This window comes from Ovis aries, chromosome 18, assembly GCF_016772045.2.
Source record: "Ovis aries strain OAR_USU_Benz2616 breed Rambouillet chromosome 18, ARS-UI_Ramb_v3.0, whole genome shotgun sequence".
Classification (NCBI taxonomy): domain Eukaryota; kingdom Metazoa; phylum Chordata; class Mammalia; order Artiodactyla; family Bovidae; genus Ovis; species Ovis aries.
The window spans coordinates 56,926,582-56,941,981 of NC_056071.1; the positions used below are offsets into that span (position 1 = coordinate 56,926,582).

Genomic DNA, 15,400 nt, shown 5'->3' on the forward strand with positions numbered 1-15,400 from the left:
TTGGGTTTAAGTGATAATGCCAATGGCAAGGCCTTTTCTTGGGCATCTTTGTTAAAAGAATGAAAGTTCTAGCCCTGAAATGACTCCTCTGGTAGTGGATAGGGTTCTTTCGGGCTCACATCATCCCCAGTAGAGCACACTTGGGTTGTGTCCTAAATCCCACCACAGAGGGACTTCTCATGTTTTGAGGGGGCCCAGGTCTCTCTTGTCCAGTCCAAGGCTCCTGGGTCTACTGGTGGCCCCCATGAGGTTCTGTCTTGGTCATGTCATTACGTGGCTCAGGAGTCAGTGCCTCCTGCCCCATTTTTGTCCACCCGTCTCACTCCTGGCCTTATGTTTTCAGCACTGAACCTGGAATTTCTACCAGAAGAGTTTCATTTCACCATCTGGCCTAGTCTTCTCTGGCTGCTCTGCTGAGCTAACCCATCCAGGCAAGGTCCTGCTGCATGGGTAGCAGTATTGGGTCAGCCTCTTTGGATGTCTTTGTGCCCTTGGCCTCTGGACCTGACTTGTCAAATGTCTGGTTGCCATCAGACTCCTTGATTCTATATGTCCAAGGAGGTTCATATCCAGCCGGGTAATACCCAAGTCCCAGCCACACACACACACACACACACACACACACACACACACACACACACCCTATTCTGTGCATGACTGTCCTTTTTTTCCCACATTGCTTTTACTTCCTGTGCGGTAGGGGGCAATAATAACCCTCTCATAGAAGGCTGTTTTAGCTCAGTTGGTAAAGAATCTGCCTGTAATGCGGGAGACCCAGGTTCGATCCCTGGGTCGGGAAGATCCCCTGGCGAAGGAAATGGCAACCCGCTCCAGTATTCTTGCCTGGAGAATCCCATGGACAGAGGAGCCTGGGGGGCTACAGTCTGTGGGGTTGCAAGAGTCGGACAGGACAGCAACTGAACTACAGCTACTACTACCAGAAGCTTGCTGTGAAGATGGAAAGAGACCAGGTGAGGGACAGAGAAGATGCTGTCAGCATATTTGGGACTTTCAACCTCTCTGGCACCCTCATTTCTCCCTGGAGCTAGGTGAACATACAGAAGCCCCCCCAGGGGTCTGTCCTCTTCCCAGCCTCCTCTCTGTAGTGGGACCTGCCTCTTCCTGGGGCTGCTGGGGGCAGGGGGCAGGGGGCAGAGGGAAAGTACAGATGAGGCGCCATGCTCTGACTGCCAGTTGGGCAGGAAGCAAGGCTGTGAGACAGCCTCCGACTGAAACAGCCCTTCTGCACCTGCTCACCCACTCAGAATTGCTTCTCTGCCTATGTCAGCCTTGTTCCGGGATAGAAGACATCCTGGCCAAAAATCCCTGGCAGCCCCCCTCAACCCCCTTATGCCGCTCTGTTCCTGGACAGAAGACCAGTGAAGACCCGTCCCCACTCCATTCCCAGACCATGCTTCTCAGTCCCAGTGGCTCTGACACACGGCTGGTGAATTGTACTCTTTTTATTCATGGCCTGCTAAGATTCTGTGCTGCACAGCATGGCCCCGCCTCTACTCAACTTGGGGGTTGAGGACTTGGCCCACAAAGAGGTCTGTTTGAGTTATCTCATCCTCCACAAACAGCAAGAAGGGTCTGTTGAACTTCACAACCACCGGGACCTCCTTCGTGTTCGCGGGGACTTTCAGCAGATTATCTGTGTGAATGGCTGTGTCCGTGGTTAAGGCATGCTCGCTCAGCTCTATCTCAACTTGATGCAGGGCCTGGAAGACACAGATTCTGGGTTAGCCCCAGACCAAGCTGGCTGGAGTGGGGGTGGCAGTTGGGGGTAGGATGTGCCCAGCAATCTCCTATGGCAAGATTGAGGGGCAGTCTTCCCCAACAGCTGATTCCAGGTGAAGGAAGGCTGGTTTCCACTCCTGGAAAGCCTCCAGCAGTTGGAGGAAGGCTAGCTTCCACTCCTGGAAAGCTGCCCTTGGCTCCCAGCAACCGAATTAGCCCTTCAACGTCAGATGTCCCCAAAAGGGGTCAATACTAGGGTTGGGGATTGTTGGGTTCAGACATCCTCAGGGTTGGGTGGATAACTCAAGGAGTCTGCGCATGTAAAAGGGAGAAAAGGGGAAGAAAACACAGACGAAGGCTGGGTGGTCTGAAGGCTTAGAAAACATGCCGCAAAATAACTGAGAGACAGTCCTTTCCAACACTTCTATAAAGGGTGTGATGAAAACCACCAGGGAGCTACGTTTTCTTGTCTCCATCCAACCAAGGACAATTTGCCCTCTGAGAAAAAGCACTTGTGCCAGAACATACATGACCCCTGATCTGCAGGAGGCCCTGCTGGGGAACGCGGCCATGACATTGTTTGTACTGGATTGTGAAGAGCCCAACATCTCCCAAACCCAGCACTCAGGGCACATCTGCTGGGTGGATTTTGTTAGTGGCTCAGGCAGTAAAGAAGCTGCCTGCAGTGCAGGAGACCCGGGTTTGACACCTGAGTTGGGAGGATTCCCTGGAGAAGGGCATGGCAACCCACTCCAATATTCTTGCCCGGGAAAGCCCATGGATTAGAGGAGCCTGGCAGGCTACAGTCTACAGGACTGCAAAAGAGTCAGACACGACTGAGCCACTAACACTTACTTACTTATACCCACTGGGCCATGGAAAGCACAGCATGCCTGTGGGGTCCTAACCTTGGGAACTCCACCCGATGTCTCTGAGCAGCAGGTCCTCATCTCCCAGTTAAAGAACAGGGTTCTTTGGGTTCATTGGGAGACTGAGCGAGAGAAACTGTGAGAAAGTGTTTCGTGGTTTGTCAAGCACTGTACCAGGATGAGAGATGGTGATGCTGTTTACGTTCTGGGCAAAGTGTTGCAGGGCAGCCACAAGGCAGTCAGCTAGTTAGTGACCTTGGCGGAGTCATTGGAGGGCAACCCCTGTGTCCACCAGGGTGGGTAAAATTATCTCATGAGTAGATGCTTCCTGGCATCCAAATGTCTAACTGGTATCTCCAGTTTAGCAGAGCTAGTCTCTGCCTGCCCAAGACCCACTCCTCCTTCATCTTTCCTGCCTCAGACATTGGCTCCGTTGTTTCCCATTCTTCCAGCTCACAAACCGACTCCCCTTCCCGCTCCCCAGCTCTGTCTAAAAAGCCCACAGCACCTTCTCATCACTGTTAACTCTCCCTTGAATGCCCCATCTAACCGCCAATATCTCTCACCTAGGTTACCCGCCAAACTTCCTACTGAGTCCACTCTTCCTCCAGGGACACTGCCTGTTTTCCACATGGCAAAAAGTGATCTTTCATAAAATGCTCATGTCAGCCTTGGTAATCTCCCATGTTGATCAAATAAAACCCCAGTCCTATCCAGGGCCTGGGAGAACCAAGTGACCTGTCTCTGCCTGGCTTCTGCCCTCACCTCCTACCAGACTCTGTCTCACTCATCACTCAAGCTGCCTGGGCTTTCTCGGGGTTCTTAAAAAATGTTGGGTTCACATCCCCTTGGATACACTGGTTGGTCTCTTTGCCCAGAACACGAGTCCTGAGGCATATACCCCCTTGCTTTCCCTTGGCCTTTATCCAAGACTTGGCATAAAGGCCAACCCAGCCCTTCGAATGCCTGCCCACTGCACCCCAGCCCACTGCTCCTGGTTTCTCTGCTTTCTTTCCTTCAGATGATGTATTGCGGGTGGACGTAGAGCATACAGGTCTGTGGGCATGCTCACTGTCTTCCCTGTCAGTAGAACATAACAGCTATGAGAGTAAGATGTTGTCTGGATGGCCCATGACTTTACCCCCCAGTGCCTCCAGGGCTTGAAGCAATAACCTTTGAGTGAGTGAATGACGAAAGGACCCCCAAAGCCCAGGGATCTGGGCAGATAAGAGCTATAACTGCTGTATTAAAAAACTGATTTTCAATCAGGGCTGTGGTGGATAATCGAAGAAGGCAATGGCCCCCCACTCCAGTACTCTTGCCTGGAAAATCCCATGGACGGAGGAGCCTGGAAGGCTGCAGTCCATGGGGTCGCTGAGGATTGGTCATGACTGAGTGACTTCACTTTCACTTTTCACTTTCTTGCATTGGAGAAGGAAATGGCAACCCACTCCAGTGTTCTTGCCTAGAGAATCCCAGGGACAGGGGAGCCGGGTGGGCTGCTGTCTATGGGGTCGCACAGAGTTGGACACGACTGAAGTGACTTAGCAGTGGTGGATAATAAAACAGAGACCCTAGAAATTGCCCCACTCACCTCCAAATTAGGCAGGGGAGCCTTCAATGTGACGTCCTGTGAACTTGCTGTGGTAGTCAGCGTATGTTTGGGGTCAATCTTGGGAAGCAGATGCTTTAAGTTAATCTTGGGAAGCAGATGCTTAAAGTTTATCTCGAAGGTGATCTTGAACTTGGGCAAAGTTAAGTGCACCAGTCTGTTGAGAATGAAAATGACAAGGAAGCTGAGCTATGTCTCTGTCCTGGCGTCCACAGGCTGCACCTTGCTTAGGCTGAAAGATCTTTTCCTAGTGAAAATGTTAATGGAAGTGTTTGCTCTCAGGGCTTGCTTGGGGCGGAGATTAAAGATGCTGGGGTCTGAGCTAAAACTCAGAATACACTTTACTATTCAAATGATTCCCTTCACAGGCTTTCTATACAAGAGGAGATGAAGGTCAGACCAAGGGCATCCAGCCCTGAGTCCCTCTAACCCTCCATCTGGAAGCAGCAGTTTGAACTGTGTGGTGACCCTAAACGTGCTGAGGGGTTGGGGGACATGGGGTCCTCTTGCCCCAGGCAGAGCATAGGGAGTTTTCACAGGAGAGGAAGTTCCATCTCCGATGATAATCTTTGGAACAGAAAGGAGGAGGACTCCTTCTACAGATCAGCAACTCTGTAACTAAGGGAGAGTATTAGAAAGCGATCGCGAAAAGTCAGATATGACTTAGCAACTGAACAAAGCATTAGAATGTGTAGTGCCAGCCCTCTCACCCAACATTTTTGGTTGCTCACAGACCAATCCATCTTAGCCTGTGTCAATGTGTGTTGAGCTTCTGATTGGATAGCGACCCACTCAGCTGGGTTCCTCCACTGCTGAATCCCCTCTGCCCCAATTAGGAATACTGTGGGACACACAGCTGTGGCAGAAAAGAACAGATCCACTCTGCGGTGGCTCTCTACTGTAGGAGTAAATGCTATTCACAGATTTCTTCCCAATCTGCACATTTGTTGCCCGAAGACTGTTCCCCGACTCTCGCCACTAAGATCAGTGGACCATTGAAGATCACACTTTTGCTATGTAATTTATCCTCATTGATTGGAGCCCGATGGACACGGTACTTAAGCTGGATCGATCCAATTCTCTCTTCCATGAATACATAATTGGAACTGAAAGATGCTCAATGCAGAGTGGGCTGGAACATCTGGTTGAACGGAAGAGAGTCATGTCTATCCACAGTGGTCTTAGCTTGACATTTACTTCCTTAAGATCATTTCCTACTTAAGATCCCTGATGAACACTCCACCACTGAATTATGTTATATACCCTGCTCATTCTCTTATAGCTTTTCTACAATTTGAAGCTGTGTATTTGTTAGTTGACTTTCTACCTTTCCTACCAGACTGAAAATTTCATGAGAACAGAGGTGATTTTGGCTAACCATTGTATTTCCAGCACCAAGCAGTTTCTGGCATAGAATAGATGCTCAGAAAATATTTTGGGGGTGAGTGGATTGTGTGCTAATGTGTGTGGGAAAGCTGGTTTGCTGAGCTGGAGAGGTAGAAACAAGGACTTGTGACAAGAGAGACGGAGTTCCAGGTGACTTTGCTGTCCCTTGTTCCAATCCCTCATGAAACCTGACTGTGTTTATTCCCTGTAATTCCATTTCATGTATTTTGTAAGTTTCATGAAATTCCCATGTATCTTTCCAATAATTCCTCTCTGTATCCAACTTGATCTTTTACGAAGTGGGTTTCTGATATTGTGCATGTCACCAAAAGAACCATAATTAACAGTTTAAGGGGCTTCCAACTTGGTAATGGGATTCAGGCCACCATTCTTCCTGTTTGCTTCGTTTCATTGTCTACAAATATCCTAGGAAATAACCAGACGCCAAACTCGCCCACCCTTGCAGCCCAAATAAAGCTTTTGCATAGAGGAAGTGAGGGCAGAGCAAAAATCTAATTCGAATCTAAAGTATTCCTTTAGAATAGCATACCTGAAGTTACTGATTTTCTGAAGTTTAGCTCGCTTAGCAGTCAACTTTTTAAGAGCATTGTCAAAGTGTCCTGCGTCTGGGAGCATGAGGATTAGGGACACATTTCCTTTGAAAGGCATCTTAACCATCGTAGCAAATAGCTCCTCTGACCGGCTGTAAAGCATCTGTTCTGTCTTTCTCATCATGTCCACCTGCACTTTGGTTTTGTCATTCAAAAAGAAGTCCTCCTTCTGGGTGAGATTGGGCTGAAAAGCTCTTTTCAAGATGCCTGGGAAAATCAGGAAGGAAAAGTCAAAGAGTGATCTGGTGGAAACGTCATCACCACCTTCATGTTTGGGGCCCCCAGAGGTGATCTGCTTGAGAAGGAAGCAGTCCATTTAAGGTGACACCTTGACTCTAGTGAGCAGAATAGTTAAAATTCTAGACTGGTGCAAAGGAAATAAAGGCAAACACATGATTTTCAAAAATAATCACCCTACAGTTTCTTTAACTCTGTATTTCTCAAAAGATGTTTACCAAAATAACTGCCTTTGGAACTATAACACCAAGAAAAGATTTTGTCATCAAATAATTTAGGAAACATTGATCACAGCATCCCTTCTTTGAAAATTTCTACTGCATTTGAGTGTTTTAAGAGTTCAAAGAATGGTAAAGAAATCTATTTAAAATTTATTAAGCTTGTTGTTTAGTAGAAGCTAACACAACATTGTAAAGCAATTATACTCCAAAAACTTAATTATTTAAAATAAAGTATATTAATTTTATTCAAGGAGGTAAGCTTTTTATCAGAAAGGCACTCACACCTCAGTACACATGCACATCCCTGCATGAAATTCTATTTTAAATAATGCAATTCGCAGTGGATTTTAAGAAAAATTCAAAGTACACACCAGTTAAAAAAGGCATCCATCACCCAGAGTAATGGCCATCTGGTCTGGTCTGGAAAATCTCTACAAGTGTTAGTCTTGCTTCTGATTCTAGAGGCAGACTTGTGGTCCTCTCTATTCTGTTGTTGCTACTTGCTTTCTAGAGAGTGATATGGATAAAGCTTTTGGAAAACTGTTGGAAGCTGGAGGGCTACAGTCCATGAGGTCGCAAAGAGCTGGACATGACTTAGCAACTAAACCACCACTGCCAAGGAGGGATCATGCTGGAGAGTTCTCTGGAATATCCAGAGAAATGATCCCTCCAAGGTCATTCATGTTGGGACCTTCCTGTTAGTCCAGTGGTTAAGACGCCCTGCTCCCAAAGCAGGGGGCACAAGTTCAATCCCTGGTTGGGGAAATAAGATTCCTTAGGCCACACAGTGCAGTAAAAAAAAAAAAAAAAATCATTTGTGGAACACTTTTTATGTCCCAGGTACATAGTTGGGAACTGTGGGCCTAAATGTAAATAACAGATGGTCCCAGTGGCTTCAGCAAGCATCCTACGCTGGGAAGCACTGTTTTGTAAGCAGTTCCCTCACTTATCATACACAGGATAAACATTATTCATGTCCTGGTAGGAACCCTGTTTAATCAGTAATAGAATATCCATGAATTGACTCTTTTAAACCTAAACTTTCCTGAACTCAAAATATGTTCCAGGTACCATACTACATACTGAGGTTAGAGCAATGAATAAAAACAGAGAGCTGATTTATGCTTTAAGAAAACTGTGCTGGCCTTGTAATGGGGAAGAGGTTGGAGGCAGGCATGAATGGCAACAGCATAATCCACTTTGGAAAGTCATCTAGGCAAGAGTTAGTGTTGGCCTGGGCTGGAAGCCTCTGGGCTAGGCTTCTCAGATGGCGAGAAGTCAACACATTCCAGGTCGACTCTGCAGGCAGAACCCATATGACTTGTCTTCTTGGATCTGGAGGTTTTGTCTGGAGCAGCAGGGTAGATGGCACTGTGATTCTCTGAGATGAGGAGACACAGGGTGTTGGGGGTGGCTCCAGGTTGGGGGATTGTGTTTGAGGGTCTGTGAAACATCCTCCCAAAGGTTTTAGAATCTGGACCTCAGGGGAGGTGGTCTGGGCCTCATCTGGAGACTAGGGAATAGAGAACAGGCAGTGTTTGAGGTTGTGAACCCAGGTGAGCTGAGAGACACTTTGGGAATTCAAGAGAAGAGAAAACAGCAAAGGACACAAGAAAGGAAGTGCTCTGGGGTAAGAGCAAGGTGGGAGGAGTCAGACAGAAAGGGAGCCACCTTGAGGATGACTAGGGCACAGCTATTTCTTCACTATGATGAAAGGGGGAGAGTGAGAGGAGATGTGTGTGTGCCTTGGACAGCATGTGGAGGACATCTTGCCTGACCTGCTTTCTTGTCCCCGTTTGGGCAGTAGGAGACATCACAGCTGAGAGTCAGTGGAAGAAGGAGACAGGAGATGCTGAGTGGAGGAAGAGGACGTGAATAGACACCAGCGAGGGGTAACTCTGAGGCCGCCTGAAGAAACATTGGTGATGTCAAGATCTGTGACCAGGAATTCACACTGATGTTTTAGACACCTGGTGTGTGACCCTGAATTCCACACTGGACACAGCTGCAGAAAGCATCTCATCTCACACTAATCTGACCATACAAGACAAGCGAATTAGCCGATGTTCATGGCTCTGCAAAAAAAAAAAGATTTCTTTGTTTCCCCCTTTTTTTATCAGCGAGAGGGATCACGTTTTATTCCAAAATATCTTAAGCACCACAAACAAGATGACTGAGAGGATTACGAGAAGAAACGCTGAAAAATGCTAGACAATGCAGTGATATCAAAGTCAATTAAAGAGTTGAATCTACTGGTTTCTGAGAAAATGGGATATACTGACAAAAATTATGGCCTTTTCTCTTTTTTTTCTGACTTAAACCTGTTAGGAAACACAAGGGCAAAGATTACCCAAAACAGGAATTCATGCACTTAATAAGCCTCACCTTTGAAGAAAATGTGGTTGACAAGACATAGGATGGTCTCAGGGTTCAGGTCGGTGATTAAGTCTCTGATTTTCGTATGCGTTTTTTCAGCCACGTGGTGGCTGATGGCCTTCTTGGCTTTTTCTGTGTCTGAAAAGTCAATCATCTGGATGTCCATTTTCTGCAGCTTCCTTATCTGGTGCAGAAGCATCTGGTTGGCCATCATTTTGCTGTTGAGAAAGAGAATGTCCTGGTGCCTCAGTTGCTTCTGCTTCACTAGCTCACGCCCCAAGTGGACAAGATGATGTAAGCACTTGTGCGCATCCAACAGTTTGAGCTCAAGTTCCAGGTCCTCAGGGTGGTTGGTGCTCATTGTGGATTTGATCCCCAGGGAGAGGGTGGCCAGGGTGATGGTCATGGCCGCGGGGGAGAAGATGATATTCTTTTTGGGATTCTCAGCTATCAAAGCCTTGAACAATTCTTGGGCGAAAGCCTTAGGGTGAGCTTCCATCTTCTGGGAGAAAGCTGAAATTTTCTTTAATAAGACTAGGTTCGCGTGCTGTTGAGAGTGTTGTTGCTTTTCACAGAAGATGCTATTAAACAGGCCACAGAGGATGAAGACCAGAGACAGGGCCAGCTGCATTCTCCTGTGGGACATTTCTGCGGCAACCCAGAGCTGTCAGTGGAAGGAAGAGGTATATGGGTGAATATTCTATGGAATGTGTTCTCAATGCTGTAGGGGTTGAAAAAGGCTCATTTTATCTATATGCAGCTCACCTGGGTGGGGTTGCTATTAGTCCTGGATTGGAGAATGCTAGCTAAGTCCAATGGAGAAGGCAATGGCACCCCATTCCAGTACTCTTGCCTGGCAAATCCCATGGATGGAGGAGCCTGGTGGGCTGCAGACCATGGGGTTGCTAAGAGTCGGACATGACTGAGCAACTTCACTTTCACTTTTCACTTTCATGCATTGGAGAAGGAAATGGAAATCCACTCCAGTATTCTTGCCTGGAGAATCCCAGGGACAGGGGAGCCTGGTGAGCTGCTGTCTATGGGGTTGCACAGAGTCAGACATGACTGAAGTGACTTAGCAGCAGCAGCAGCAGCAGCAGCAGCAGCAGCAGCAGCAGCAGCAAGCAGCTAAGTCCAATGAGGAAGGTCTAATGAGGATTTTGGAACCTGACTTAAGACAAATTAAAGTGACCTGGTTAAGAGGGATTTAGTTCTGCTCCTAGCTGACCCTGCAAGTGGGTCTTCTCCATCCACACTTTTTTTTCTTTTTTTTAAATACAGGGTTCATGACACAATCCTGAAAAGTGTGGAAAGGAAAGAAACAAGAGGAGAGAGAGCAAAGATTGCAGATTCAAACACCCACAGAGGTCTGGCCAGAAATACCCACATGGAAAGACAGTAAGTGTAGTGAAATAAGGCACTCTGGGACCTGTGGAAAATGGGCCAATGTGCCCAGGTTGAAGGGGCTGGCATTACTTGGTTCCAGCTGTGACTAGGATCAGTTCGGGGGCAGTGGTGCCGGGTGTCTTTGTTGTTGTTGTTGTTGATTTGTTTCTGAAGCATCTAAAAACCCAGATTTTAACATGAAAATTCAACCTTTCCAAAAGCAACTTGCTAGCAGCCCAAAGTCCAGATGCAGGCCTGCCAAATCCGACTTTAGAAATGCTGGTGTGATTTCTAAAGTGAACCCCGGGTGGTGCTCAGACAACTTGAACATCGGCTTAACCAAGGGCCTGGTGAAGGTCATCTCAGGAAATCCTGGTTGCCTCACTTAAGCCCTGTCCATGCCATCAGCTACTGCTCATCACCCACTGTCGGGGCAAAACCCTCTTTCTGTCCACATATTGGGCTTCCCAGGTGGTGCTAGTGGTAAAGAATCTGCCTGCCATTGCCGGCGACATAAGAGACACAGGTTTGATCCCTGGGTAAGGAAGATCCTCTGGAGTATGAAATGGCACCCTTCTTCAGTATTCTTGCCTGGAAAATGCCATGGGCAAAGGAGTCTGGAGGGCTACAGTCTATGGGGCCACAGGGAGCTGGACGCAACTGAGTGAGCAATCATAAATGAAGGAACTAATGTCCCCAAGTGTGACCCTACGATTGAGACCAGAAGCCAGGCCTTGCACCTGAAGGGAGCGCAGATGGCAGGATTTCTGGCCGCACTGATGGAAAGGAAAAAGATGAGAACCGTGGCCTGATTTTGTGCTCAATTTTACCTCCCTAGGGCAGGGCCTGTCCTCACTTCCTTAGTTCCCTATGGCACCCAGCTCAGTTCCAGGTACAGGGTCCACTTCCCTGCATTATCCCTGCCACCCCTGGTGTCCCTTATCATGCTACTTAAATAGCATCTACTGTGGACTGAAAGTTTATGCCCCTCTAAATTCCTGTGTCAAAATCCCTAGCTCTGAATGGAACAGTATTTGGAAGGAAGGCCTTTGGGAAGTAATTTGGGTCAGATGAGGTCATGAGTGTCCCTTGTGTGTAGGCATATATTAGTTGCCCATACAAGAAGAGACACCAGAGTACGGGCTTTCCCCACTCTGTCCCTGCGTGTGCACCACAAAGATGAGGTCCGGTGAAGACACAACGAGAGGACAGCCATCTACAAGCCAGAACTTGCTCCAGAATCCAGGCATGTTGGCACCCTAACCTTGCACTTCCAGCCTCAGAGCTGTGAGAGAATACATCTCTATTGCTTAAGCCATGTGGGTTACGGTATTTTGTTATGCAGCCCGCCTGTCAATCTTCCCCCCACCAACATTTCCGGACACCCTGCGGCCAGAGTGGGCTCCTCAGAGTGTCAATCACTTCCGTTTCTTGGTTCCCCATGAGTTTCAAGGGGATGGAGTCCAAATTCTTCAGGTGGCAGAAAAGTCCTGCCATACCCTGGTTCCTGCCAACCCAACTCAGCAATCCGGTCCTCAGCAGTCTACATCAGTCCTGCATTGTCTCCTCCAATTAGCCCCTACCTCTCACTGCCAACCATTGTTCTCCCAGCCTTGCCCCCTTCATCACCTCCCCCATCTACCTCATCTGAGTGGGAGAAGGGTTGGTGAGAATGGAGGACATTGTGGTTGAGGGAGCCAGTGAGTGGAAGAGAGCTACGGGGTGGGGAGAGCAGTGGATGCAGGAGATTCTAGAAAATATACACATCCTTGTTATCCTGGATCTTTCATCGTCTTGCCCAAGGCAGAGGCTACTTGAACCATAGCAAAAGAGCAATAAAACACTTACCCATGTAGAATCTCACTGTCCCCAAGAGAAGAAAGCTGACTTACCCTTCAGGGGAGCCCGCTGTTATCTACTGATGTTGCTCTTTGCCTCTGTCAGTGACTTATTTATACTGCCATTGGTGTAGTGAAATGGATAAACCTGGATTAATACTAACTTGACCAAATAACTGTGTTCAAATACTGTGAAGACAAAACAAGAAGTGAATCATTTCAGTTCCAGGGAAGCAGTGAACGAGTCAATGGATTGTGGCACTGTTGGAACTACCGTTCACTCAATTACTCATGCGTTATTTCAACAAACACTTACTTAGCTTCTAGTAAGATCCATGCTCTGGGCTAGGTACAGGGGTGGGGGGTAGGGCAGGGAGGGGCATGATGCTTAGGGCCTGATTCTCACCCTTGAGGAGAACCCCCAGCTTCAAGGATATCTTTGTGTTGAGGAAGAAACAAACATGTAAAAGGACCATGGGCCACCTTTTGGCTGGTTCCTGAAGAGCACACACTGCACTAAGGAGCTGCCTATGCAAAGAGAAGGGCACAGTTAATAATCAGGATAACTCATGGAGGTGAAGTAACTGTTCCTGGAAGTCTTAAAAAACAGGCAGGAGTCAACATATTGTCAAGGAAGCCTGAAGAGGGACTTCTGGATGCTGGGATTGGCTGGGGTTCCCTGGGAGAGTGGTGGTCAAGGCTTTACCTGCAAGGTTTTCCCAAGTCTAGGCAAAATTGAGTTCTGACATGGGGTGCTGCTGCTGCTGCTGCTAAGTCACTTCAGTCAGGTCCAACTCTGTGCGACCCCAGAGATGGCAGCCCTCCAGGCTCCCCCGTCCCTGGGATTCTCCAGGCAAGAGCACTGGAGTGGGTTGCCATTTCCTTCTCCAATGCATGGAAGTGAAAAGTGAAAGTGAAGTCGCTCAGTCGCGTCCAACTCTTCACGACCCCATAGACTGCAGCCTATCAGGCTCCTCTGTCCATGGGATTTTCCAGGCAAGAATACTAGAGTGGGGTGCCATTGCCTACGGTGGGGTGCAGTGACTGCCAAATGTTCTCTTCAATAGCAACTAAAGAAGTGGACAAAATCGACCAAAAAACAACCATTTCAGTGCTAGAGAAATTCACCACAGGCCCACAACAAAGATGAAGGGTAATGAAAATAAAGGTTCATTAATGAAAATACTGAACTCTCTGTAAGGACAGAGGGAGTCTCTGACATGCTGGTCTGGGGTTCTGCTGGTGGGTGGTCTATCCAGAGTCCAACAGCTGCTGCCAGGGCAGACTCACCAGACTTGGAACATTGTCAGTTAAAGTGATGATATTGGTGACAAGCAAAGCATGTGTGAACATGGGTTGGGGGGAGGGGGGGCAGTGGTTCTGTTAACCTGCAGCTGTATTTGGATCAATCAATGGATTAACCAGTGGATTAACATGGGATTAAACAAGGAGTTCCAAGAGGTGTGACAGCTGTAGGGGGCTTGATGAGCTCTTGGCATGTCCCAAGTTGAAAGGTGCTTCTGCACATGGGCACCAGAGACTGGAGTAGATCCAAGCTACCCACACCTCCCTGGCCCCTGGGGAAGTAAGAGAGAAAGATGGAAAGTAAAATATGGTAGTATGTGAGGTTTGAATGGACTCATTGGCCTGCACACAGATCCATCATCAGAAAGTAGAACTTTTATTGGCTTGAGGTGTTTGAAAGCAATTTCTTTCAAAATATGGCTGAACAATAAGCAATACAGCTCTGTGATGACCTAGAGGGGTGGGATGGGGTGTGGGAGGGAGGTTCGAGAGGGAGGGGATATATGTATATACATAGCCGATTCACTTTGTTGTACAGCAAAAACGTATATCACATTGTAAAGCAATTATTGTTGTTTAGTCGCTAAGTCATATTCAACTCTTTGCAACCCCATGGATTGCAGCACACCCGGCTTCCTTGTCCTTCACCATCTCCCAGAGTATGTCAGACTCATATCAATTGAATTGATGATGTCACCCAACCAACCATCTCATTCCCTGTTGCCTCCTTCTCCTCCCGCCTTCGATCTTTCCCAGCATCAGGGTCTTTTCCAGTGAGTCAGCTCTTTGCATTACGTGGTCAAAGGACAGGAGTTTCAGCTTCAGCATCAGTCCTTCCAATGATTACTCAGGGTTGATTTCCTTTAGGATTGACGGATTGGATCTCCTTGCTGTCCAAGGGACTCTCAGGAGTCTTCTCCAGCACCACACTTCAAAAGTATCAGTTCTTCAGTGCTCAGCCTTCTTTATGGTCCAACTTTTCCATCTATACATGACTACTGGAAGAACCATAGTTTTGACTATACAGACCTTTGTCATCAAAGTAATGTCTCCACTTTTAACATGCTGTCCTAGGTTGGTTATAGCTTTTCTTCCAAGGAGCAAGTGTCTTTTAATCTCATAGCTGCAGTCATTGTCCCCAGTGATACTGGAGCCCAAGAAAATAAAATCTGCCACTGTTTCCACTTTTTCCCTATTTGCCATGCAGTGTGGGACTGGATGCCATTATCTTAGTTTTTTGAATGTTGAGTTTTAATTCAGCTTTTTCACTTTCCTCTTTCACCTTCATTAAGAGGTTCTTTAGTCCCTCCTTGCTCTCTTCCATTAGGGTGTTATTATCTGCATATCTGAGATTGTTGATCCCAGAAATTTTTATTCCAGCTTGTAACGGATCCAGCCTGGCATTTTGCATGATGTACTCTGCATATAAGTTAAATAGGCAGGGTGATAATATACAGCTTTGATGTACTCCTTTCTCAATTTTGAACCAGTCTGTTGTTCCACGTCCAGTTCTAAATGTTGTTTCTTGACCTGCATACACGTTTCTCAGGAGGCAGGTAAGGTGGTCTGGTATTCCCATCTCTAAGAATTTCCCACCATTTGTTGTGATCCACACAGTCAAACGCTTTAATGTAGTCAATGAAGCTGAAGAAGATACTTTTCTGGAATTCCCTTGCTTTCTCTGTGAGCCGAGAATGGTGGCAACTTGATCTCTGGTTCCTCTGCCTTTTCTAAATCCAGTTTGTACATCTGAAAGTTCTCAGTTCATGTACTATTGAAGCATAGCTTGAAGGATTTTGAGCATTGCCTTGCTAGCGTG

General features: G+C 47.3%; 1 protein-coding gene across 2 annotated transcripts; it reads right to left on the minus strand.

Annotated features, from left to right (window-relative positions):
* Positions 1-1,448: 1,448 nt before the first annotated feature.
* SERPINA14 (serpin peptidase inhibitor, clade A (alpha-1 antiproteinase, antitrypsin), member 14) lies at positions 1,449-12,364 on the minus strand. Of its 2 annotated transcripts, none has more exons than XM_042234977.2 (5): positions 12,287-12,364; positions 9,062-9,716; positions 6,158-6,425; positions 4,204-4,378; positions 1,449-1,721 (listed from the first exon to the last, which is right to left on the minus strand). In XM_042234977.2, exons 2-5 carry the CDS (start codon positions 9,696-9,698, stop codon positions 1,512-1,514), a joined length of 1,290 nt encoding a protein of 429 aa, XP_042090911.1. In that variant the 5' UTR covers positions 9,699-9,716; positions 12,287-12,364; the 3' UTR covers positions 1,449-1,511.
* Positions 12,365-15,400: the final 3,036 nt, after the last annotated feature.

Excerpts from the sequence above, each read along its gene's own strand:
- SERPINA14 (XM_042234977.2), bottom strand. The coding sequence starts at position 9,698 with ATGTCCCACAGGAGAATGCAGCTGGCCCTGTCTCTGGTCTTCATCCTC. Across the intron at positions 4,379-6,157 it reads CAGAAAATCAGTAACTTCAG|ACTGGTGCACTTAACTTTGC; the intron begins GTATGCTATTCT and ends CATTCTCAACAG. Across the intron at positions 1,722-4,203 it reads CTCCCCTGCCTAATTTGGAG|GCCCTGCATCAAGTTGAGAT; the intron begins GTGAGTGGGGCA and ends TGTGTCTTCCAG.